Here is a 24,091-nt window from a genome sequence, read left to right as displayed (position 1 = left end):
ATGGGGGACTGGTCAATTTTGGGTCGCTTCCTAGCGGAGGTTCAGAACCACTCTACCGTGATTGGCAAGATTTGGCTGACGGTCCTACTGATCTTCCGAATCCTGCTGGTGACGTTGGTGGGAGATGCTGTGTACAGTGATGAGCAGTCCAAGTTCACCTGCAACACCCTCCAGCCTGGCTGCAATAACGTCTGCTATGACACCTTTGCACCTGTTTCCCACCTACGCTTCTGGGTGTTCCAGATCGTCCTGGTTTCCACTCCGTCCATCTTCTATATTGTCTACGTTCTCCATAAAATCACCAAAGATGAGAAACTTGAGAGAGAGAGGGCCGAGGCTGAGGTCAAGAGCTTGCCTGGAGAGTACATCGAGCAAGGTGATGTCTATCATGGAGGAAAACCTTCCTATGGGCTGCAGGGTGAGGAGTGGGCCGGCCAGGATGGGGAATGTGTGGAGCAGAGTCTTCTACAGGATGACTTCAGGGAGGTGGGCAAGGACCCTACAGAACTTTCCAGCCAGGTTCTGCTGATATACATCATCCATGTGGTTCTTCGATCCATCCTTGAGATAACCTTCCTGGTGGGCCAGTACTACCTGTTTGGCTTCGAGGTGCCACATCTGTATCGCTGTGAAACCTATCCCTGCCCAACACAAACCGACTGCTTTGTCTCGCGTGCTACTGAAAAGACCATCTTCCTGAATTTCATGTTCAGCATCAGCCTGGGCTGTTTCCTCCTCAACATTGCAGAGCTGCACTATTTGGGCTGGGTCTACATCTTCCGCATGCTGTGTACTGCATGCTTCTTGTGCTGCAAGCCCAAAACGGAGTTGTATTCTCCCAACAATCCTTTGCTGCTAAGGCTCAGGCACTCTATGCGAGGCAGGCTGGTCTTGCAGCCCCACACAGCCACTCTGTCCCACAAGAAGACAGCCACCACATTGCTGTCGCACGCACCAGCCATTTCTTTCGAGACAGACTCCACAGTAGAGTGTACCTCTAAGAGGAACCCGGAGGAAAAAGAACGCATGAGGCTAAAGCTAGCAAACATGGCTAGGCTGAGCAGCAAGAAGTCTTGGTTATGAGTCACCTAGGGTTGCCAACTCCATCTGACCGTAACTCCCGTAACACCATTGGTATGAGAGTCACAGTAATATGTTCATAGTATTATAGCACTATGGCACATCTCAAGAACTTGAGGTCTGGGAGGCCAAAGGCAATTTCTCGAGTCTCAAGGAAACCAAGTCAAATCTACTGCTCTTTGCTGTATTCTTAAGCAACCTTGAGATTGTGAAAGGCGCTATATAAATGTAACTTATTATCATTATTATTAAAGGGGGCATTTTTGCATAATGCAACTGCTAAGATGCAAACAAAGTCATTCAGAGTGGTTTGATGTTAACTACTCTGTTACAGACAAACTTACCAAGTCAAAGTGGTTGACAGTGGTGGTAATGGGAACCAGATACCCAAAGTGGTGAATGCCTCTAAAAGCTACCTCACTCAAAGCTATTACACAAAATGGTTGTGGACATGCTGTTTGATTCCCAAGGTATTATTTTACAGTAGTTTTCAAATGAGCTTTTGGGTTAATTTTTAAAATACATTTATGGTGGAAAGATACATGCAAGGTGTTATAAGGCAAAATAGCATGCAAAGAAAATACATTTTTTTGTATTACTATTTCCTATTATAAACATATAAAAACACGTGGGTTTATTGGTCATTTTGGATAGCAAGTAAAATGGCTATATTTGCACTGTAGACTTGCGACCTCTGGTTCCATTCACCAACATTGTAAAGTCAGAACTGGCAAGTTTCTTTACAGTGCAGTATTTTACCTTAAACCCTACTGAATCACTTTGTTTACATCTTAATGCTTGAATCATTTACAATTTTTGAAAAAAAAAAAAATCAAATGAGTTTTGACTTCTATAATCTAGAACTTGGGAGTGGACCTGAAGCAATGTCTGGAACTGATAGTGAATGAACTACACTGTCAGTAAAAAAGCTTGACATGGTCCCTGATATCGTCTTATTGCTTCTCAGATTGCTTGGACTGGTACTGTCTCATTGTTTGTATAACACTGTGTAATACGTTAGCAGTTTCATACATGTAGTGGCAATCTGTGGTTTGTACTGTAAAGCTACTTCAACATTGCAACATTGATATCTCACAAAATCTACAAAGCTCTCAAATTGTAATTGCTTATATATATTTTTACAAATTTACAAATTTTTTCAAGGAAACAAGGAGATATGTACTGATAACCTAAAAAATATAAAATAGTTATTTACTCTTGTCTTCTCTACTTTAGACTACATATATCCTTGCAAAATATTTGTAAAAACAAAATGAGAGAACTGAATGAAAGATGTATGAAGGATGCCAAAGCTTCTTTTTGCGAAGTGATATTGCTGCACTGGATCACCAATGTCTTTAAAGCTAGTAACTTTTAGAATACATCAATTGATTTGGGTGCATGTTGTAGTCTGTGTGCTGTATTTTCCCTTTTGTTTACATGATAGTTTGAGCTTTGTCCAAGAGAGGGCAGTGTTTTCACTCTTTCACACATCATTACTAATGTACTCCAGCAGACATTTCAGAAGCCTATGAACACAATTACAACGTGAATATTTTATTTTATTTTATTTTAAGAATTATTAACAACTTTTGTGAAGTAAACTTATTTAAACCAACACACGTTTAGTCACCAAATGTTTTTTTCTTATTTGGTAAACCTCTTCTAGGAACAATACTACACAGTGATGGTTGGAAACCTTTTACTCTGGTAGTGTTGGATTTGATGCCAAAAGTATCAAGTGTCTAAAACAACTAACATCATTATTTTAGTTAAGAAATACACAGAGAATATTCACATAGAGGTTAGTAAAGGATTCATTTTTGCTTAAGTGAACCCACAAACCTAAAAGGTTTATTCACTATGTATTAAGCATTTGTTCATCATGAGTGATGTGAACAATATATAAATGCATAAAACATTGTGAATAAATCCTTTATGTGATGTTGATTTTACTGATAAATAAGCTGTTTAACAACTCCATTAGAAAGATGTAAAAATAAGTACACCTCTGTTTTGAGACATTTGCTTCTACACGTAAGATATTTACACTTTAAATCAATTTAATGATCGCTATAATCATTTAGTCATAACTGACTGTCATTGACCAACATGACCAGCAATGCTGATGTTTCTAAATTGTGCAGTGTGCACCTATTCCCACAGAACTGCAAGTTTATCCTGACCAGGTTGATCATAAGAGCGCAAACTTCTGCTTGCACATAATTTGGCATATATAATAAACACCACTGGCAGAATCTAGAGACAAAAGCACCATTAGTTGTTTAATCTGATGTGTAGGGCCTTCAAAATGAAACATAACAGTGAGGAAGCAAAACACAGTAATAAATCACACAGAACTCAGCTCATGGGTCAGTAAGGCCACAGTTCATCAGTATAAACTGTAAAATACATGGATTCACAAAATATTCATTGTTAACATTGGAAGACTCTGTGAACACTAACAACAGGTGCTGACCTCCTCAGCTGTACTGCTCTGTCCTCCAGGCCACAGGGGAGCGCTGTTTATTTTGGCTCCCACTTTAACAGTCTCATTCTGAACACTGTCTGCCCCAAGTCGCTTCTGGATTTCAGAGGCCATTGTCAAAAAGGCTTTCTCCACATTGCTAGCATTCTTTGCACTTGTCTCAAGAAATGGGATTTTAAGTGGCTCGGCAAATTCCTGGGAAAATATGTGTAAAAAAAGGCAATACTTAGCCTATTATCAAAGATTCAATGCAATATGTGAACTGTTTGACAAACAGTACAACTAAATATATGACTAGAATCAAAATATTAATATTCATGTATATTGAACTGAAGACATAAAACGTTTATTTTATGTATTTTCAGGCAGTTGTGTTTTATTGTCAGTTCTGCATAATTAAATAGTTTAGAGGTAAAGTCATTCAGAGTATTTTTCAGAAGCTTTATAAAATATATGCAGGGCAGTTATAAGTCCTTTTTTGGATTTACCACTTCTATTTGACCCTAATCAACATTAACTCAAAACACACATGGGCCTCTGGTCAGCAATTAAAATAGCTATATTTGAGACCTCTGGTTCGCACCATTTCACATCAGACCACTCTGAATGACTTTTACACCTCAAATGAATGAATGTGTTGAAATGTATAGAAATTGGTGAGAAGTCATCTTTTAATGCGAACAGGCAGGAGACATCCAGACTGTGTGCTGTTCTTTAAGAGACATTCATTATTTGCGCTTACTAAAACTAAAGCCAGGCACCAATAAGGACCAAGGGAATGCAAATGGAAACAAGTAACCAGTTAAAATGCTGTTTTACAGCCAAATGTCCCAACGCTCACAGAAAGCGAATTTGTGGATACAAACAGTGTTAAAATGACAAAGCACATCTGCCCAAAAATGCCTACATATCAATAAATAGCCTATAAGCTCACATTCTACTCTTTGGTGTCATATTGATCTTGTCACCTTTAACACATAACACTTCAGTAAAACACAACTGCTTTAACACTCTGGTTAGAATACTTATGGAGTGTAGTGTCAATGAGTCACTGATGAAACACAGCTTTAAGCAGATACCTTTGCTGTGGTGAAATCCACCACCTTTTTTGAAGTTAAATCACTTTTGTTCCCCACCAGCAGCTTTGAGACATTTTCACAAGCATAGCGATCGATCTCTTCCAACCACTGCTTCACATTATTGAAGGACTCCTGCAAGCACAATAAAGCTTAGATCTATGAAAGTCTCACATGATAACTAATTCATCTCTCTAGATGGTCATTACCTGGTCAGTAACATCATACACGATGATAATACCATGAGCACCTCGGTAGTAGCTGGACGTTATAGTTCGAAATCTCTCTTGACCTGCAGTATCCCACTGAGGCAGTAAGAAAAAGAATGCATGTAATTTGTAATGTTAATGTAAATTCCAAGAAATATAAAAATATAAATAATTGTTAAAATTAAAAAGATTTTTTTAGTTAAATCACATATAAATTGGGCAATGTAAACCTACTTAATATGTACCATGACTATATATGACAAAATAGCAATATCACGGTAATGATGGGACTTAAACTCCTGAGTAGTTAGGCAAACTCTAAAATCTTTTAGGAATGAACAAATGAAGAATCTGCTCAATTTTATCTCATGTATTTTGCCAGTTTGGCTTAAGAAACATGAAAAACTTTGTATTTTACGTCTTTATGTCAACTCGTAGACCAACAGAAGAATCTATTATCCTACAACCTGAACAGAGATTAAGGTACAGGCTGGACAAAAGGACCGGAATAGTGGAGTGTAATAAAGTGTTCATAAACTTTACTCACAATTTGCAGTTTAACTATCTTCCCATCCATCTCAATAGTCCTGATTTTGAAATCAACCCCGATAGTGCTGATATAGCTTTCAGTGTAAGTGTCATCCTGTTGACATCAACATGCATTACCAACACTGAAGTGTGGTCAAAATGAATAGTGTTTATCTAAACATCATACACTAATCTTAGATTTACACAGTACTTATCAGACATATCTAGGACAAAAATGGATGATCACTTACCGCAAAACGCAAGAGTAAACATGACTTTCCCACTCCAGAGTCTCCAATCAGCAGCAGCTTGAACAGGTAGTCACTAAGAGAAAACATGATACAGTTACAAACAAGCCTATACTACATCCAGCATATACAGAAATGTAACACGTCTAAATCTATCTGTATTTTTGAATAAATTATAAACATATTACATTATGTTCATGTGTGAGTTAAACTGCATTCATATAGACATTGGCAAAATCATTATCTACACCACATTTACTCATCCATAATTCAACAAACACTTCTTTCAGGAGGTTTCTGGCATAAGGACTACCTCTATATTAAAGGCATAAGGCTAAACAAGAGTAGGACACCCCCAATAAAGCTGAACTGTGACCCAAGCACTTCCTTTTTTAATACTTTTGCCAGAGCTTATAACTCCGAACAGCAAAATGAAGTAAATTCAAATCAACTACACATCATTCTACACACCACAACAACCAGACTACAGAATACTTACTACTCAGGATTCATGTTTAAGCCACTTAATGACACAGTTCCAAAAAGGAGAAGATTCTCGCTTTATTTCCTTAAATGCTGCGTTATGTCTCCGTCCTTCAAACAGACAAACAGCAACAACAGTACAGACTACAGAGAGCCCAGAAAATGCACCATTAATAATTAAAACCACTGATCGAGTTACAAAGAGGCTGTTACCTGTGTCTTAAAGCAAGAGTGTCACAGCGGCAGGCGCATAGAGTACTGACAGTCTCCAAAACACTGTCATTTGTAACAAGATGTTTATTTTCATCTGTTCCAATCTTTACAGCAGCCATCACAGCAGGAACATCTTTAACAGTGTTTTTAAAGTTGCATCAAAGATATCCTTCTTGGACATTTTCAAGAATTATACGATAATCTAACAGGAAAGGCAACATGAAACACATCAACCAGCCAGTAACATTCGTTACTGTAACGACTAGTTAAAAGGTAATTACAAAAACCAAGGTAAGTGTTAAAGGAGCCACACACTTAGTAAAAACCCAGTGCTCCACATATATTACAGTCCAAACATTTCTTTAAAATCTGAATCGTAACCTTTGGGTCAGGAAGAAAGTGTTATACTCTGACAAACCAGAGAACTGGCACATAAAGAAAAAAAGAAATAAAATCCAGTCTATACAGTATGGTCCACATGGTGACTATTCCATAGTACTGCAAGCTGAGCACTTGAGATAAAGATATCACTCTTATAATTTACAACCATTGTAGTACTCTTAAATTAGCTTAATTACATTACAATTGCATCATTAAATAAAGCTCTGTCGATTTAAGGTAACCGTGTTAATTCACTTGTCCAAACAGTCAATGACAAGAACCACAGAGCCACCTGTAATAAACAATTATTAATATGAATGACAGCTTCTTCTACTAATGCTACTTTTCCATATAATATTCTTGATGTATCCTCTCACGTTTCCGTTTCTGGTATTTGGAGATATGAGAGATTTCGTTTTAAAAGGCTCCTGAACAGAGTACGCAGGGTTTAGTGCATGTAGGAATAAATTCCTACAAGGGAAGTTTCATGACACTACAGCAGAACATCCTCCTGAGGCGCAGAACTCGAGCCCAGAGGACAATGACTCAACACTGCCCAACAAACACTAACAGATCTAAACGTTTGGTGTGCCGTATCACTGTGTGAATGGTCTAGAAGGTTCTCCCACATTCGCACTATTCTAGAATGTTCTCCTCCATTCAGACTGGTTTTTTTTGTTTTAGAGTGTTTAAGAAAGGGACTTATCAAATGGATCAGTGGGAGAACTTTTTAGAACAGTCTGAAAAGATAAGAACATTCTAGATTCTCCCAACAATCACAAACAGCTATAGTGCACCTGCATTTGGGCTTGTTGTTGTATTTGGGAATGGAAGTGCCCTGTGGCCGGTTGCACCAGCTGTGCATAAGTTGAAACATAGGCTAGTTGTAAGTGTTTACTAAGTTTAGGTTTATGCCTTACTAAATGAGGATGCATAGCACCACACAAACTAGTTTTAATGTTGAGCTTAGTAGTTACTAAATATTTACACCTCTCTCTGAGCAGATGTAATTTTTGAGGAAACCATCAGAAACCATCTAGAAAGCACAAAAAAGACCAAAAACCTTTTTGGTTAACTAAACTAAAAATTCTAAACTCTATATGTTTTGATTTTACTTACAGCTCTAATCACCGGCCTGGTTTTGACACTGAGCATGAAGCTGCACACCCACAGCTCCAGCTCCCCAGCTCCAGCTAAATTGAGGCTGCTGTTGTGTTGGTTATCCAGAAGTCATCATGTTATCATCATAATGAACATGATGATAGCATGTTCTGAACGCGTTATCATTACATTAAAGTGGCATACACATTAGTTATTTGTTACTAGTTAAAACATGACTTGTGGATTTGTGGTGCAACCAAATTTAGCAAAAGGAAGTTGGAAACTAACTAGTGTAAACAAAGGATTTAGCGAAGACTTTATGCCCCAACTTACGTATAAACCTGCGCACACCTGGTGCAACCCAGTCCTGCTCTTTAAGGAATGTTGGATCGGTGCACTGTGGGCTTTAGTTCATTGGTGACCCCCCTATTTCTACAGCTCATGAGGCACACAGCTCACTGCTAGGGTGGGTACTGGTAGACCACATCTAGTGAGGCAAAGGGAAGGTCTTAAGGCCGGCCATTGGCCTTGTCTTTGTCCTGCAGCAGTGCCAGGGTGGTGGTGGAAAAGTCACGCAGCACATGTAGTGTGTCTCGCTGCAGACGCAGAGTGTCCTGGGCAAACTGCTGCTGCGTCTGCACTAGCCGTTGCACTGACTCGGACAGTGACTCAAGGGATCGGGACAGCGTCCCAATCAGCACAGTGGTGGCCTGTTGCTCCTGCAGGCTGAGAGAGGCACTCTTGGCCAGGTGCTCTTGCAGGTTGCCCGGGCCCACTGAGGCTGGCCTGGGTGGCGGGCGAGGAGGTGCTATGTGGGAAGAGGTTCCTGCATGAGTTGCACTGTTGCTGGAGGCCTGCTGCTGGGTTTCAGTTCTGATGCATTGCCTGTCAGCACTAGATGGGTCATGAAAAGTGGCACTTCCATCAGATTGGCGTCCAGCTTCAATGAATTGGCTTTGGTCTGGGGAGGAAGGATGCAACAATGTGAGTATCACTGTACAGGGGTACACAATGTATCAGCAGCCAAAGTATTATTTGCTAATAAATTAGAAAATGTAACTATTATTTTCAGCCCAATATTGTATTTTTTTTACTTTTTCACACATAGTGAGGGAATTGTTTGAAAACTCATCACAATGACCTAGATAACCCAAAGAATGCAAGGCATTAGCAGCTAGCATCTGTAGAGTTTTAACCTGTCTAACACTCATTTCAAGTGTGGATTACAGTGTATACATGTTTAATGCAAAATAAAGCTGGTATCAGTCTCAGCTAGGTATCTATAATCACTATTGTCCCAGAAATTCTTTACTGATGTATCCAACACAGAAATTCGGTAAGTCCTATAAAATGAGGGTCAAATATCTATTGACTACAGCTTACCTTCTCTACCTGATGGGTCAAATGGGAAGTCAGTAAGGGGCACTGCAGAGTCATCTGTTAAGACAATTCAAGAACAATTTTATGACAATGTAACAACATAAAACACCATGTAACATAACACTCCAAAAATAACAAAGCATGTGAGTTGTGGAGCACTCACTACTGTACATCACATCCAGGGGCAATGGGGGTGGAGGTAGAACAGGCATGCCCAGTGGCTGGACTGGCAGCCTGCCATTTGCCATGCTAGGGGAGTCCTGTGACATCCTGAGGGTGCTTTGACTGTCCTCATCTTCATCTGGGAGGTGGTCTGCCATGAGTGCGAATTTATCTGCAGGTGGGGGCATCTGCAGGATCTGATGCACCATGGACTCAATAGGCGAAAGGTCCTGGGCAATGCGGGCAGCTGAAAACCCAGAAGCCCTCATGGCTGCGACTTTGCGCTTGGTGTCACATTTGAGGTCTGACCACTTCTTAATAATTTCAATAATCTCTCTGTGACACTCGCTGATCTCGTTGATGCGAGCTGTCAAGGTGGCCCACGTTCGCTTCTTCACATCACCTGAGACACCCTGGTTGAATTTACCTGTTTGGAGACATGTATCAATGGAACATGATGGACATGACACCTGTATAAGATCACTTTGTAGGTCTACACACATAAATATCTGTATGCATACACACTGCATGTGGCAGAAATGTTCAACCAAAGAAGAATAAAGCATTAAGTATTTAAAATCTATAGATGTTGAACTGAATGTGAATATGAACCTTCATACTTACCAACCAGTATGTGGCGATTATTCTTGACCTCAGTCAGCAGCAGCTGGACTTCAGGGAAGGTGAAGCGTGACTTCCTTTTCTTAAAGCGCACTGAGCCCCCTGCTGACCCACCATATGAATAGGGATAGCCAGACATCTTCCGTCACACAAATCTCTTCCTCCCCAAATACAAAGACCCCTATAAAAGCATTAGATTGTATTATATGATTTAGAGCCTTCTCCTTAAATGCCACAACCATGCAAAATGTACCACTGCTGTACATCATCTTAAACAACATGGTTAGATGTAGCAACATGTGGCAAGCTTAGTTTCTCATTTCCTTACAGTACTGAACACCATTTGCAGTACATTCTACCTTAAGAACAGTCTAGAATCTATCCAGGGGCTTGGTGTAAAGAAATGTTATTTGGAGAAGAAAAAAACTGCAAACAAAGCGAGCATATTTTTTGCTTTAAGAGATTCATTACAATTTTTAAAGACTACACGCTCATCAAAGCAAAACAATCTTACAAACATAACGTGAGAATCTGTAGCTAAGTATAACTGGGATACGGATGTGATGAGAAGGAATTATGCAGTCAGACTTGCTTAGATGTGTGGTCCTCGGCTTTATTTAAAGTCACACCAGCTTTCATCACGCAAATGAATTTATTACCAATCCGAAAAGAAATCCCCTGTTAATGAATGCCATGTGCCCGCTGTGTGTGTGGTGGAGAGGCGGATCCTTAAAAACACAGACGGAGCTTAGGGGGGAATCAAGCAGACAATGCGACTTTTCCAGGATCGTTTTGCTTTAAATTAAGCGTTACATCTAATTGCGGAGTGATTACACTCACGCATACACACTCGCACACTGCACAAACGCGCGCGCGCGCGCAGCGCCTCGTCAGGTCTCGCAGTGCTTCCTGCTTCTTTGTTGTGCTCGCTGCGTTGAGGGATATCGAGAAACCGACAAACGCCATCGCAGTCGGGCGCTCCCCACAGCTAACACAGCCTTCGCCCAGTCACTGTTTCAGACTTAAAGGTGAACCAGACAGGCAGTGTGAGGCTGGGACACGTTCGCCGTCCCCGACATCTCTGTCGGACACGTACACACTTCAGCTGGGTAACCAGGTTACTGCTAGGGCCGGGTCTGTTATTGTTATTGCCGTGTTCGCAGCTAGCTAGCTAGCTAGCTAGGATAGCAAGCAAGCAAAGTCCCGAGGCTCCAACGAACGGGTTTTTACTAAGAGCTCCTTCACGAAATGCTCTTTTTCGCGACGAATGTTAACTATGGGCATTAAAACACAGCGTAACAAACTTCCCATTTACCTACATAAACCTTTCGGCGTTGCCGTAATTATCGCCAAATGGACGAATACGCCCTCGGTTTCATGTCCGAAAACTTCGTAGAGTCAGAGAGATCCCCCGCGTCGCGCAGACTCAGCTAGCTACGTCATTTTTTCCCTTTCTCTGCGCACATTCACCGGCGTAAGTTAACGGCGTTGACATGGACTGCGCGGTCTCCATGGTTACTGCGTATGGAAAAAAAACTGCGCCGTGTCATAGCTTGCGCGCTAATTAACGAAATTATTTCGTTGTTAGGAAGGGGTTGAGCCCACGTGACGCAAAAACGTCGTACAGGCACTGAATGACAGTCTGAGTAATGATGGGTGCTTTAGTACTGAACAGCGTAACTGATTACATTAGTACTAATGATGGCATTTTGAATTCACGCAAGCTAGCCTGGCGGTTTAACACGGTTTAACACAGTAGCTGTTCTGCTATGAATTTATACAAATATATATACAAATATTAGTTATTTAATCATGGGTTAATAGAATCTTTTAAAATCATTTCACACATAAGAAGACAAACACAGCAATAATAATAATAATAACAATCATAAAAAAATTGATTTCTTCCCAGTACAGTTTCACCCTTCAACCAAACGTAATCCGTTAGCCAAGATATGTTGTTAAACTAAATTTGCCTCTGTAGTTTTGCACTGGGGCTAATGCAGCCAATTACGAAAATATACCCCACCAATTAGCATCATACAGACTGCCTAAATCATTACACATTTGCCCCAGACCATGGCGTTGTTAAAGAAGCTTAAATAGACTGGCTTACATGATGTCTGACCCTGTGTGGTACACTGTTACCTTCAAAAATTGCGTGTTCACATTTAAAAATAGCTGTAGCTGTCATATTGAAGCCCGAATTTAACGTCTGTGGTGACGTACATGTTAATAGCTAACAGTAGGTCATTCAGTGTCAGAAATAAGCAAGTCTTAGAAATAACCGTGTGATTTGAGGGAAGTACGTTATGATTTAGCCATTCAGTTTGCATAATACTTGGCAGGGTAAAAATGTCCACTACACGTTAACTACATTTGCATCCATAGCTCAGGTGCAAAACTACAGGAGCAAACATCGAACAACAACCACGAGTTCATTCGTAGAGATTTGGGCCTGAGAGTGCTCGCAAGCCTCCATTTTGAGCTTGTGCCTCGCATCGCAGGTCAACAGCATCGTTTGAGTTCACCTTTTCTCCAGCAGATGGGGCTAGTGAGAGTCTCCAATCTGCCATAATTACTCAAAGAAGGCGAAAGGAGCATGCATTACTTGGCAGTAGCTATGTACAAACCCACTGCACAATGTGTAGTATTTATTACAAACAAATGCAGAATAATTGTTAAAAACACAAATGGACAGTCACATTGTACAGGCTTTCTCAGTTTTGCACTTTTTACACTCAGTGTTTTCTTGGCATGATGCTCTCCACAAGAGTAATTTGAGAATGCACAACAGAACACAAATCTGCATTGAGCCTGTTTCATGCCAGTTCAAAGAGGCACAGGTATATAAGCTATTGACACACTTGCGCTGCTATTTGTAGCCAATAAGAAAACTTTTGACATAGGTTGTCATTAACATGTAGCTACCTTTAATATGCATACATAAAATTAATTAACAAAGATATTATAAAATACATAGACTAAGCGTTTCAAACAGCAACCAAAGAACTGGTTTACATTATAGTAAATGTGCTCTAATATTTTTATTATTGTTATTATTATGGAAAGTTACAAATGTGGAAAATAGATGAATACAGCTATGTTAATCTTAATGCACATGGTTACGTATGTTAAACAACATTCTATGGTCAGTTGCTTTCAAAATGAGAGAAAGCCTGGGGCTGCATTTTGTGTTCCAGATGTATACACTTGTAAACTTGTTTATCCAATTGCCATCTCTCCTCCGTTTTATCTTGATATTAGCTTGTTAGCCCTCTGATTGGCCTCATTGATGCGAGACTCATTGACAATGGCCTGCAAAAGAATGGGACAAGAACACAACTTTAATAATTCATGTTGCTGGATGGATTACAAATGTTTAAATGGCCTGAATAGGACAATACATTAAAACATCAATTTTATAAATTAAAACAAATCGTACACCTAAACAAAACACTGACCTTCCCCTGTATGCGCTCAATCTGGGTGTTCTGAGTATCAATTTCATTACGCATGTCAAGTGCCATGCTTCTCAAGTTGCCGAGGATGCTGCCGACCTGGGCCAGATTCTCCTCCATCTCATCCTCTCTGGCATCGTTTGTCACTCTGGTGGACACAAAGACACACACTGTCAAGTCACTTTCAACCAGAAGTTCAAGTCTTTGTTGTTTTAAAGGAAAGCAACATTCTAGGACCTTCTGATATATCCACCACTCATGGTCATCTTCTCCCTCTCATCCACCACACGGGATGGGGGCTGGGTTGACACCACGCCATCCTGATTATTACCCCACACCTTCTTATATGCTCCACTTGCCTCGAAGTCTTTCAGCCTTTGAACATTCATGTGACAAGACAGTTAATAAACCAGTCATTTGGATCTGCCAGTTCTTCCCTTAAGAGGGAAACTTTAGACATCAATTCCTCACTTTCATAACTACATAACTTGCATATTAATTTAAAAATTGTTACTGAATAGGCTAATTAAGAGTTGTTAAATTGCTATTCATGCCTGACTAATATTTAGAAATTTTATTGGTTAAGCATAAAGTGATAGTCCAAGTAAATCAAATGTACACAATTTGCTTCTTTTTTCGAACACAATATGACTTACTCATACCTAGAAAAATGGTAAAAAGTACGTAACAGTGCTAAAACAGCATTTAGCCGCCAATCTCCAAAATGATGACTTTACAGAAGAAGCAAAAAACACACTTTACTATTAATGTATGTCAATGGAACCAGACATTTTCCTAAGTCGTTCTGAACTATTTATTTTGGCCCATTTATCATGAAATTTACAGACAATGTAAAGGACAACTGGTATTTTCAAATTTCAAAACGTCAAAAAATGGAGATACAAGGTTTCGTTCCAGCACCAGCAATATATTTGCACAGTGCTAAGTAGTAGAATATAACCTTGCATTACTTGTTAGATACCCTGGACGCCTCCCTTGGGAGGTGTCACAGGCAAGTCCACCGGGGAGGAGACCCCAGGGAAGACCCAGGACACGCTGGCGTGACTATATTGCCCAGCTGGCCTGGGAGCGCCTCGGAATCCCTCCCAGGGAGCTAGTGGAAGTGGCTGGGGAAAGGGAGGTCTGGGCCTCATTGCTCAGGATGCTGCCCCCATGACCCGAACCCCGGAGAAGCGGAAGATGATGGATGGATGGATGGATGGATGGATACTTGTTAGATACATTAGCTGCAACGCTCCAGTAAAAAAACTAAGAATCAAACTCTAAAACATGGCTGATGTGGGTACGTTTACTTTTTCATCTAATTACTGCATGTAAAACTTTCTGGAAGGCACCCAGACATGCAGCTGAAGAAAGAGATATGGCGTACTTATCACAGGAGCACAGGCCGCAGCATTTGCCCATGTCTGTGAGATTTTTCTCAGCTTCTCTCATATCCTGATTGATCTGGTCCAGACCCTCTTCTATCCGCTCCAGTTGCTCTGAGAAAAAAAAAAAAAAACGGTTTAATGGGGTTAAGCATGAACACACTTTTGTCAACATGAAATTAGTGATAGGCAACATGGCAAAGACATAGCATCATTTACTGAGACACTTTTTTGATACAAAATATGCATTACAATGTTTAGTTTTTCTGAGGTTTCAGTTGGAACAGACAAAAAAGGAAAATAGTGCCACGTTTAAAAAATAGTACCAAAAATGACCATATTAATGAATACTGCACTACACTATATCTAATTAAACAGGGCTAATGCTGCAGTTGGTCAAGAGTTGTGACATACTGACAATACCATGATATAGATGGAGAGAATGATTATGTCTTTACCGCCTTGCTCATCCAGCATGACCAGCGTCTTGATCCCTGCATCTTTGCTCTGTTGAAAATATATTACAATGTACATTATATTAAGCAACAAATAAATATCATGAATTAATATGTGTGAATACAAATGAATATACAATGTGAAAGTACATAAAACTATACAATACATGTGTTCAAGCTATTGGACTGTTCCACAATAAAGCGTATAGATATACTGTTAAAAACAGTGAGCACTTCAAAAAGATGCTCTGAAGTACCTGTATTTGTCATTTTGTTCTAACATTGACATGAAAACTTCTTGTACAACTAATATAAAATGTAAAGTAAGTTTGACCACCTTTGTGAGTCCCTAGATGACTCAACAACCCCCCTATCAATCACTTAAAAATCATCGGCAACTCTATACACAACTCATTTCTTTGTTCACAGTTATAATAAAAATGTAATTAAATTTTGACACAATGTCATTTTTTACCTGTGTCTTTACAGTGCTATGGTAATCATAGAAGTATTACATGCAACAGAAAACTCATTAAACCTAAAGGCTAGAGCAAACACATAACTCTGCAACTACAGTGTCACAAAGTTTGCATAAGGATTCATAAAAATCTTATAAACAGCAAAATGAACCTCACTTTATCTAAAAGCCATAAAAATGCTCACATTTGTTAAACCATTCAGACTTGCCAAGCTATGTTACATCATCAGTATTATGTCACTGAAGCATATACTGAGCTATAGACTCAGTTGTCATGATGTGCAATGTCATTTCAATCCTCAAAGTATCAGCACAACCTAATGTCACCTGATACAGACACTATGTCAACGTGACACCAGAGTTGGCCTGGTGGAAGCCTTTATTAGTGTATATGTAGGTTTATGTGAGTTGTCATGAAGGGCTTGTGTAGGTGTGATGTAGCTTTATGAACACTGCCCTGCAGTAAAGTGTTGCCATATATTCTTATACTATGGCATGGATAACCACACTGTGTGTCTACATGGAGATGAAAGTGTCTTACCAGATTTAATATTGTGTGCGGTTGTCCCTAATTACAAAGTGTGTGTGCGCATGCATATGTGTGTTTAAACACATCACAGGTGTTCTTATTTCCAGCAGCATGGTGTGTGTCTATGGCCAGGGGCTGGCACAAAGGATCCATTTTATAGAAAACAAAGAACTGGAGCCATTGCTTATTCGCGTCTATTATGGCAACGTGTCTGGATACATAAAACAGCTTTTCACAAGCATGGTAATAAACTCAGAGCACACGCAGAAGGGAAATGCCATTGACATAGCCTGAGCTCTCTGTTCACTTCAATAAACCCCTGCTTTTGGTCAGATACTACATTAAAGTTTGGCATAAAAATGAGCCTGTTATTATCAATCATGACCAGTGATAATAATGAGTGTCTTCTGGATGAATTTGAAAAGACAGTGAAGGGAGATCTCACCTCTTCTAAAAGAAGCCTCATGTTTCTGGTGATCTCTAGTGACTGGAGACAAGAGAAAAACCAAGGATCAAACTGCTTGACTAGATGTAAGTACAGTAATCACCATTAATAGTTTTGTTTCACAGAAACCACCTGTTCAGCACTTGCACAGCTCTGTTCATGACGTCTAGCGCTGTTCATGCAGGAGATTACAAAGCGTGTCATATTCCCTGCTGAGCAATGAGAGGGGAATAGAGGAGAACTGCAGTAACCTTTACCTAATGGAGTGGCAGAGGTGATGTCACCACTGCTAGACAAGTCAGTGGAACAGTAATAATTGAGACATGTATGCTCACTTATCTCCTAATCATACAGTACAGATTCCCTGCAGTCCAACAATAAGGATCAGCATTTTTACTGATTTTCCAGCACATTTATTGAGAAGGCCTTCATTTTTGCTATTCATGTTATTTTTGTGCTCCAGTGATGCTCTGAGCAACTTTTTGTGAAGCTTAAACAGACAATAATATATTAATAATATCCTAATATGTCAAAATGTCCCAACATGATACATAACCAAAAAAATACTATGATAATGATTATCCTGACCCTAATATGTTCACCATGGTAAGTTCATGGCAAGCTAGCAGGGTTAGCTTGGCACTATACTGGATATTCTTTAACATTTCATTATGCTAACTAGCTACTTCTTTAAAGGCTTGAAATTGATGTCGGTCTTTCATTACAGAAATCTAACGGGCTAATTGAAGCATTAGCTGGTTAGCTTTTTGATCAGCTCCTAAGCCTAATATTAAGTTACTCTAGTGAGTGCACAATATAGCCAGTTATAACGAGAATGTAAAAGGTAAACTAGTTAAAGAAAGTTATCTTGCAGCAACCAGTGATGCTCAACTGCCAGTTCATCATTCATTTGGATTTTATGGATGCTGATTTTAGCAATAACAAATAGGTTTTTCAAGGAGTCGTAATACATCTCCATTGATCGGAGTGACTGGAGGAAGGACTCCAACCAAATTTACTACATCAGCCTCTTGCTGTGTTTTTTATCAGACAAAATGTGCTGACAGCTAGCCAGAGATCTAAACGCTAAAAATGACATTTGGGGTGCTAGGTGTCACCAGTGATTGAGCACCTCAAGTGGTCATTACATGTTTTCCTTTGTTGAAGGAATAATTTAGTCAGCTACAGAAAAAAAAAATCAAAAAGTAGTATTTCAAAATCTACTTCTAGAGACATCAGAAGGGGTCTTCCTAGTCTTTAAATCAGGAAATCTCATGCTAGATACTACTGCAGCACCACTGTAGAAGGCAAGGAGGTGTGTTTACAACAGATAGAGCAATGGTTACATTTTTATTTAGGCCTGAGTGTCTTTTTCAGGTCCTCACATTACTTACATTTCTGTTTCATAGTAGTTAACAAATAATTTATATAACTAACAAAATAAATCATAAGTCTTAAGATTGAGTCATGACTAATGACATCTAATGCGGAATTTGATTGTAAATTATTTCTCTCTGACAGGTCCTTGAAACAAGCAGAGAAATTTTCTTGGGAAGGCAGATTCTAAACTTTCACTCAATATATTGTGTTCATAAGAAAAAAAGAAGACACATTGGGTTATGATTTGAATTTGATGAAAATGTAGTGTTATCCATACAGCCTTGTTTTGTGGGTGGAACAAATATTCATGTTGTTGCTATTTCTTGACATAGAAACAAACAGAAAAAGTTGTAAGTAAGGACTCAAACCTGTTGATATACAGAAAATAAGTATAGAATTTAAAATGAAGATAAATGTAATTCATTGCATTACTAGCTATGTAATGAAATGTAATTATGTAATTATGTTTGAAAGGACAGTAGTCTAATAGTACAGTACAGTGTAATAACTTACTAGACTTTTGTTTGAAGTTTAAGTGTCCTAGTTTGGCCCTAGTCTGGTGTAAAAAAAAAAAACTAATAAAAAAAAAACATGACCAGTTTTCAGGTGATGGGCAACACTGTTCTCATCTCACCACAAAAAGTTTTAACGTAAGATACTTAAAAGTTTTGCTGGTGGTGTTACCTCATCTGTCACCTGGTTAGCCCTCCTCTGGAGCTCTTCCACCTCAGATCTTGGGGGGGAGTCGGCAGCCATCTTAGATTCAGTGCTATATGGCAAATTTAAAGAACAAGGGAGGACAGAAGCATAGTTATTCTTAGACTGGAGACACTCTGCACCATGGCTTCAGACTACAAGGTATAATTGGTCTGTTACAACGGATGAAAACAGAACACTCGATAAAGTAAACGCTTAAGTAAATAAGATCCCAGCAGGTCTGAACCTACTGCAGTGTCTGGGTGTACTGCACTCTGCCTCATGCTGCACAGCGGCCTTCATTTATTAATTGCAGGGTGAATAACAAATCAAGAATGGTGAAGGTGGTAAATTATACATCATAATGAACCTAAAATTATCAAATGATCAAAAACCTTCACCAACCACCAAATGCAGAACATTTCAGTTAGACGAGTGAGTGCTAGAGTACTAAATAAAGTCTCTGTAGGCTCCTCCAAAGGACTACTGGTGTGTGAGGTTCAGAAGATAAATGTTCAGTTTATTCTTTATTACAACATTGATATTAAATCTATTATATTGGAGGCAAAAATAAAATAAGTGCTCCTTTATTCAGTGAATGAAAGTCTGAAAAACTAGACATTTTGAACAAGTTTGTTTAAGGGAAACTAAACGACTGCATGGTTACTTCAGTGGAAACATGACAAACAAATGTTCATTTTTACTGTAAACAGTTATGGTCTTGCTTTGATAGCAGACTGCAACTATTGCTGTAATGCACAGAATCAAAAGCCTGATTAGGGGTTTCACATCTCAAAGAACTGTCTGAGGCTTGGTAGAATAATAAAAAAGAAATAATTAATACTTCTAGTTCTTTTAATTGCTAAAAAACTTTTTAGCAGCTTTCTGGTAAAATACTGCACGTAATTAGTTTTCATGAAGGCCTATCACAATCATCAATTTTAGCTGACAATTATTTGCCATATAAATGCCAGTTACTTAATTGTGTTTATTTGAAAGGCAGTTAAGTTGTATTAAAGTACAAGGCTCTATTTAAATGGCAAAAATGACTTGCTTGCTTCCCAGTAGTGGTTTGTAAATGATGATAGAAACAGCTCAAACTCAAATAAACAAACGCTACTCACCACTGCCCTCTAAAGATGTCATAGGAAGAAAGTCAGAAGTTAGAACTTTTGTTGTTTTCGTAAGACTCGTGGTCAAAACCATCTCTGTGTATCTACACTCAGTGTCCATTTTTTCAGCTCCACTTACCATATAGGTTCACATTCTATAATTACAGACTGTAGTCCATCTGTTTTTCTACATACTTTGTAAGCCTCCTTTTCCCCTGTTCTTTATTGGTCAGGACCCCCACAGGATCACCACAGAGTAGGTTTTATTTGGGTGGTGAATGATTGTGTAAGGATGGTGAAACTCTGTTAGGTAGGCACTCTGATCTAGCTAATATTAATATCTAATATTTTTGCTTGATATGTGAGTGTGGTGGGAGAGGGAGTCGAAACATGATATTACTTTTTTTTATATATTATTATTCTGTGCCAGCTGATGCACAGTTCAATCAGAAGATGCTGAATCAGAAGACCTTTTAGTAGCAGGCAAAAAGTCACTACAGTATGATGGAGTTTTATGGTTTACATGTACTCATTAATCCGATCCTAATCAGATTTTTGCAGTTATCTGATTATTCAAATGGTCATGTAAACAGCACACTGCTATTTCTTAGATCAGAGTAAGGTCTAGAAATCAGATTAAGAGAGCTGGATTTTAGCTCAGTATTCAGATTTCTCAGTGTCCATATATTACATTTACATTTACAGCATTTGGCTGACGCTTTTATCCAGAACGAGTTACAATTTGATTTTTTTTTTTTTACACAGGAAGGCGAAGGTGGTGTTAAGAGTCTTGCCCAAGGACTCTTATTGGTATAGTGTAGGATGCTTGCCAGGCCAGAGATTGAAGCTAAGTGTACAGCGTAGAGGGCAGTGGTGTTACCCACTACACCATACCAACCATGCATATACTCTTACTTGAGCTTCTCAGTTTTCTCAGCCTGCGTATGTGTGAAAACAGACCATGGTACTGGAAATAAGCAAGCAGCATTGCCATAAGATGGCAAAAAACAACACTTTTGGAGTGACGTTGAAACCAACCTTATGCTTGATTAAATTAAAGATTTAAATATTCTTCATCTTCTAGATGATGTATGTTCATATTTTTAAGTAAAGTTGCTCAATGTTTTAAAAAATGCCAAGGCATTAAGTTTTACATTACGTTTATGTCAAGTTGTCTTTTGTTAGTTTATTAGCTCATTGCAAAGCAGAAATCCGATTACTGCCTGACTCGTGTAGACCCGGAGTTTTCCCATTATCTGACTCGTTAAGTGTATGTGAATGTGTTGATCGGATTACTGACAAAATCTGATTTTCTGCAGGCAGTTATCAGGTTATTTACATGTACTTTTTTTGATGATATAACGAATTGTGCTTAATATGACCAGGAACATGATTGACAAGATTAAAAAGGTCAATTTTGATATTATGTCTGCATCACTTGTATCATGATGGTAGCTTCATGGCATTCAATTTAAGACTAAAACAATAAAATTCATGTATTTTAGATCACATATAGAATGGGCTATATCACAAAGAAGAGCTGCAGATGCTGTGGCTGAATGCAAGTATAATTACATCCTAATTACAGACTGTCTCTGGGAAGGCAACATGCTGGGAGACAGCTTGAGCAGAAAAAGGGCCCTATATCACCCAACATAGATGTAAATACCCTCACATTAAATTTGACATTCTGCATTTCGACCTCATAGTTATTGTGTCATTTCAAATCCAATGTGCTTGATAATAGAGCTAAAACAACCAAAACTGCTTTACTGTGCAATTACGTACTGACTGCACTGTTCATAACAGGCAATGTACATTACAGTAGTTATGTATTGATATAATACACTTTCTAAACAGGCATATTAAAATAACATATGGTGTCTTTTTAACACATCTGTGTGTCCAGTTGTGTGTGTGTGTGTGTGAATATACCTGAGACATTGGACACTGTATATGCAAAATAGCAACACTACCTTTATCAACATTATATATAAAAAATCAAAAGACACATATAAGTAAACAGGATGTTTTGTATTATAAATTAAATAGCTATATTACCACTGTAGACATTTCAACCCTTGGTTCCTATCAGCTCCACTGCAAAGTCTCTCTATAATGCACCATTTTACACAAATGACTTTGTTTACATCTCAGTGATTGAATTATACAGAAATCTACCTTTAAAGTGGACAGATGTCTATGTGTTTATTGAACCATCATAAATGATTCTTTATTTATGGAACCATCAATAGAAGTTAAAGAGGCTCAGTGGTGCTATACTTTACAGACAACTGCAGTACTTATAATGAAACTGTTTGTAACACTGCACTGCATGTTACCAGGAAATTACTTTGTCTACTTTTTATCTGTATCTATAGCTAACTATCTAAATATTTTACAATAATTAACATTACACATAAAAACTCACAAGTCACACAAATTATTTTTAATAATACATAAAATGGCTTTAGTTCAGTATAGTACCAGTATTACACATAGCATATAGCAGTTGTGCATAAGTCCAGTTTAATTTATAATATTATATTATCTTGGCAGTATGTGTGTTTTCTGCCAATAAAAACACGAATGCAGTACAAAAGTAACAAGATTGTTTTTTTTCTACAGCAACACAAATTAATTGTAGGCTACATCTTTTACTTGGCAAACAAAGATTCTGACGTTGACTCTGATTCTGACACAGGGTCGTGGGTAGGAGATACACAGGAGACACCAGATGTGCATGTGTGTTTCCATTCCTAATCATTTCCTCATAGTCTGTTTTCATGTCTACATGCATATTTGCCTCACCTAGCTTTTAAGGACAGTGCTTTTGAAGCCTGGACATTTATAGTTTTGGATATTTAAGATGATGTTTGTACTGCTGAAACAGCTGGAGATACTGAGCAACCTCCACATTCCTGCTTCACATCTCAGCTAAAAACCTATGAGTGCCTGTAGTCTCACTCTAGTGCCTTTCTTTAATCTTAAATTAAAAGATTAAAAGATTATTTAATCTTTCTTTAATTTTAAAAAATGTGACGAAAGACAAAATATCATTACACTTCAATCAATCAACCAATTTTCCTGGTCAACACACCTGCCAGTTAGTCTTCCACTAACATACTTGATGTACACACCCATCAGTTATGAAGCATTTTCTCATGTGTCACCATAAAACACCTATTGATTCCCTTCTGAAAAGGGCAAGATGTACTCCTCTGAGTCTACAGCATTCCCCAGGGTATAACAGTCCCCCTGTATAATTCATCAGACTGGCATCCACACTGGAGGTAAAACCACAGGTGGAGTTTTCATATTTCATATTTCTTGAGCTTCAGAATCAGGACCATAACAGAAACGACCACGCTAAACAACACTCTCCTCACACAAAAAGCTTCATCTAGCTGAAAATCGAGTTTATTTGGAAGTAACTTTGATTTTGCACATCTGTTTGTGGTAGAAAGCAAGAGGAAAATCCAAAACTTCTGACGTCAGCGTATCCAACGTCTGATTTTTGACAAAAACGTTCCCTACACAACCCTAAAGACAACGGCACAGACTGTCACATGACCAGCGATGCCGTAACATCTGTTTATCCGTATGAGTCGTTAACAGGAATCACACAAACTCAATTTTAATAAAGTTGCAAATATGTGGAATTCATACGGACTTACCTCTCGGAAAAAGGGGAAACTGGATGGCTGTGAAGCTTCCACTTGCTCTCTCACACGAAGCAGTTGTCCTCCTAAGCGCTCGAGCACCTGTGTTTGCTCACGGATCTGGTTTTAGCATCGTCCACTCGCTCAGCTCTACTCCAGCTCAGGTGAAGCTGAAGCCACGCCCACCCGGCGCGCCGCTCTGCTATTGGTGGCGATGTTCATGAAGTCTCGACGCCGATTGGTTGTTGAAGCATCAATCACTTCGAGCGTAGGTCAGACCGCTGTCTGTGGTTGCCCAGTAACGGCTAACTAGCTTCCTCCTCAAAGACAGCTTTATTTAACACTCCGATTTGTGTTTTAGTCTTATTAACTTAGACCTGCTCCTGAATTTATGTATTAACTAAATGCATTTATAGACCTTTATAATTAACATAAATAATTCACAGGCAGTTTTAGGAATTCAAAAGCACCCTACTACTTTTTTTTCATTTTCATATAGTCATGTGGGCTTTATT

General features: G+C 38.8%; 4 protein-coding genes across 6 annotated transcripts; 1 reads left to right on the top strand and 3 right to left on the bottom strand.

Moving 5' to 3' along the window:
• LOC108425804 (gap junction delta-2 protein) lies at positions 1–1,083 on the top strand. Its single transcript, XM_017694761.1, has one exon. The coding sequence runs from the start codon at positions 1–3 to the stop codon at positions 1,081–1,083; it is 1,083 nt and encodes a 360-aa protein (XP_017550250.1).
• Positions 1,084–2,631: 1,548 nt separating this feature from the next.
• On the bottom strand, positions 2,632–6,286 carry zgc:171927 (uncharacterized protein LOC100124616 homolog). 2 transcript variants are annotated; one of them, XM_017694988.2, is made up of 6 exons: positions 6,129–6,286; positions 5,633–5,705; positions 5,401–5,496; positions 4,854–4,949; positions 4,648–4,779; positions 2,632–3,763 (listed from the first exon to the last, which is right to left on the bottom strand). In XM_017694988.2, exons 1-6 carry the CDS (start codon positions 6,140–6,142, stop codon positions 3,542–3,544), a joined length of 633 nt encoding a protein of 210 aa, XP_017550477.1. In that variant the 5' UTR covers positions 6,143–6,286; the 3' UTR covers positions 2,632–3,541. The 2 variants fall into 2 exon arrangements, with proteins under 2 accessions (XP_017550477.1, XP_037402693.1); XM_037546796.1 differs by lacking the exon at positions 5,401–5,496.
• Positions 6,287–6,391: 105 nt separating this feature from the next.
• On the bottom strand, positions 6,392–11,478 carry zgc:113149 (uncharacterized protein LOC541363 homolog). 2 transcript variants are annotated; one of them, XM_017694987.2, is made up of 5 exons: positions 11,290–11,478; positions 9,974–10,151; positions 9,351–9,776; positions 9,191–9,244; positions 6,392–8,768 (listed from the first exon to the last, which is right to left on the bottom strand). In XM_017694987.2, exons 2-5 carry the CDS (start codon positions 10,107–10,109, stop codon positions 8,317–8,319), a joined length of 1,068 nt encoding a protein of 355 aa, XP_017550476.2. In that variant the 5' UTR covers positions 10,110–10,151; positions 11,290–11,478; the 3' UTR covers positions 6,392–8,316. The 2 variants fall into 2 exon arrangements, with proteins under 2 accessions (XP_017550476.2, XP_017550475.2); XM_017694986.2 differs by having other exon boundaries at positions 11,286–11,477.
• Positions 11,479–12,577: 1,099 nt separating this feature from the next.
• zgc:101731 (SNARE_SNAP25N and SNARE_SNAP23C domain-containing protein) lies at positions 12,578–23,707 on the bottom strand. The gene is made up of 8 exons (XM_017694762.2): positions 23,592–23,707; positions 18,791–18,875; positions 16,727–16,768; positions 15,278–15,326; positions 14,822–14,933; positions 13,669–13,806; positions 13,435–13,579; positions 12,578–13,288 (listed from the first exon to the last, which is right to left on the bottom strand). Exons 2-8 carry the CDS (start codon positions 18,860–18,862, stop codon positions 13,223–13,225), a joined length of 624 nt encoding a protein of 207 aa, XP_017550251.1. The 5' UTR covers positions 18,863–18,875; positions 23,592–23,707; the 3' UTR covers positions 12,578–13,222.
• Between the last annotated feature and the right edge of the window lie 384 nt (positions 23,708–24,091).

The sequence above is a fragment of the Pygocentrus nattereri genome, chromosome 17, assembly GCF_015220715.1.
Source record: "Pygocentrus nattereri isolate fPygNat1 chromosome 17, fPygNat1.pri, whole genome shotgun sequence".
Taxonomy (NCBI): Eukaryota; Metazoa; Chordata; class Actinopteri; order Characiformes; family Serrasalmidae; genus Pygocentrus; species Pygocentrus nattereri.
The sequence above is the reverse complement of the archived record's forward strand: the minus strand, read 5'-3'. Positions and strand labels throughout refer to the sequence as shown.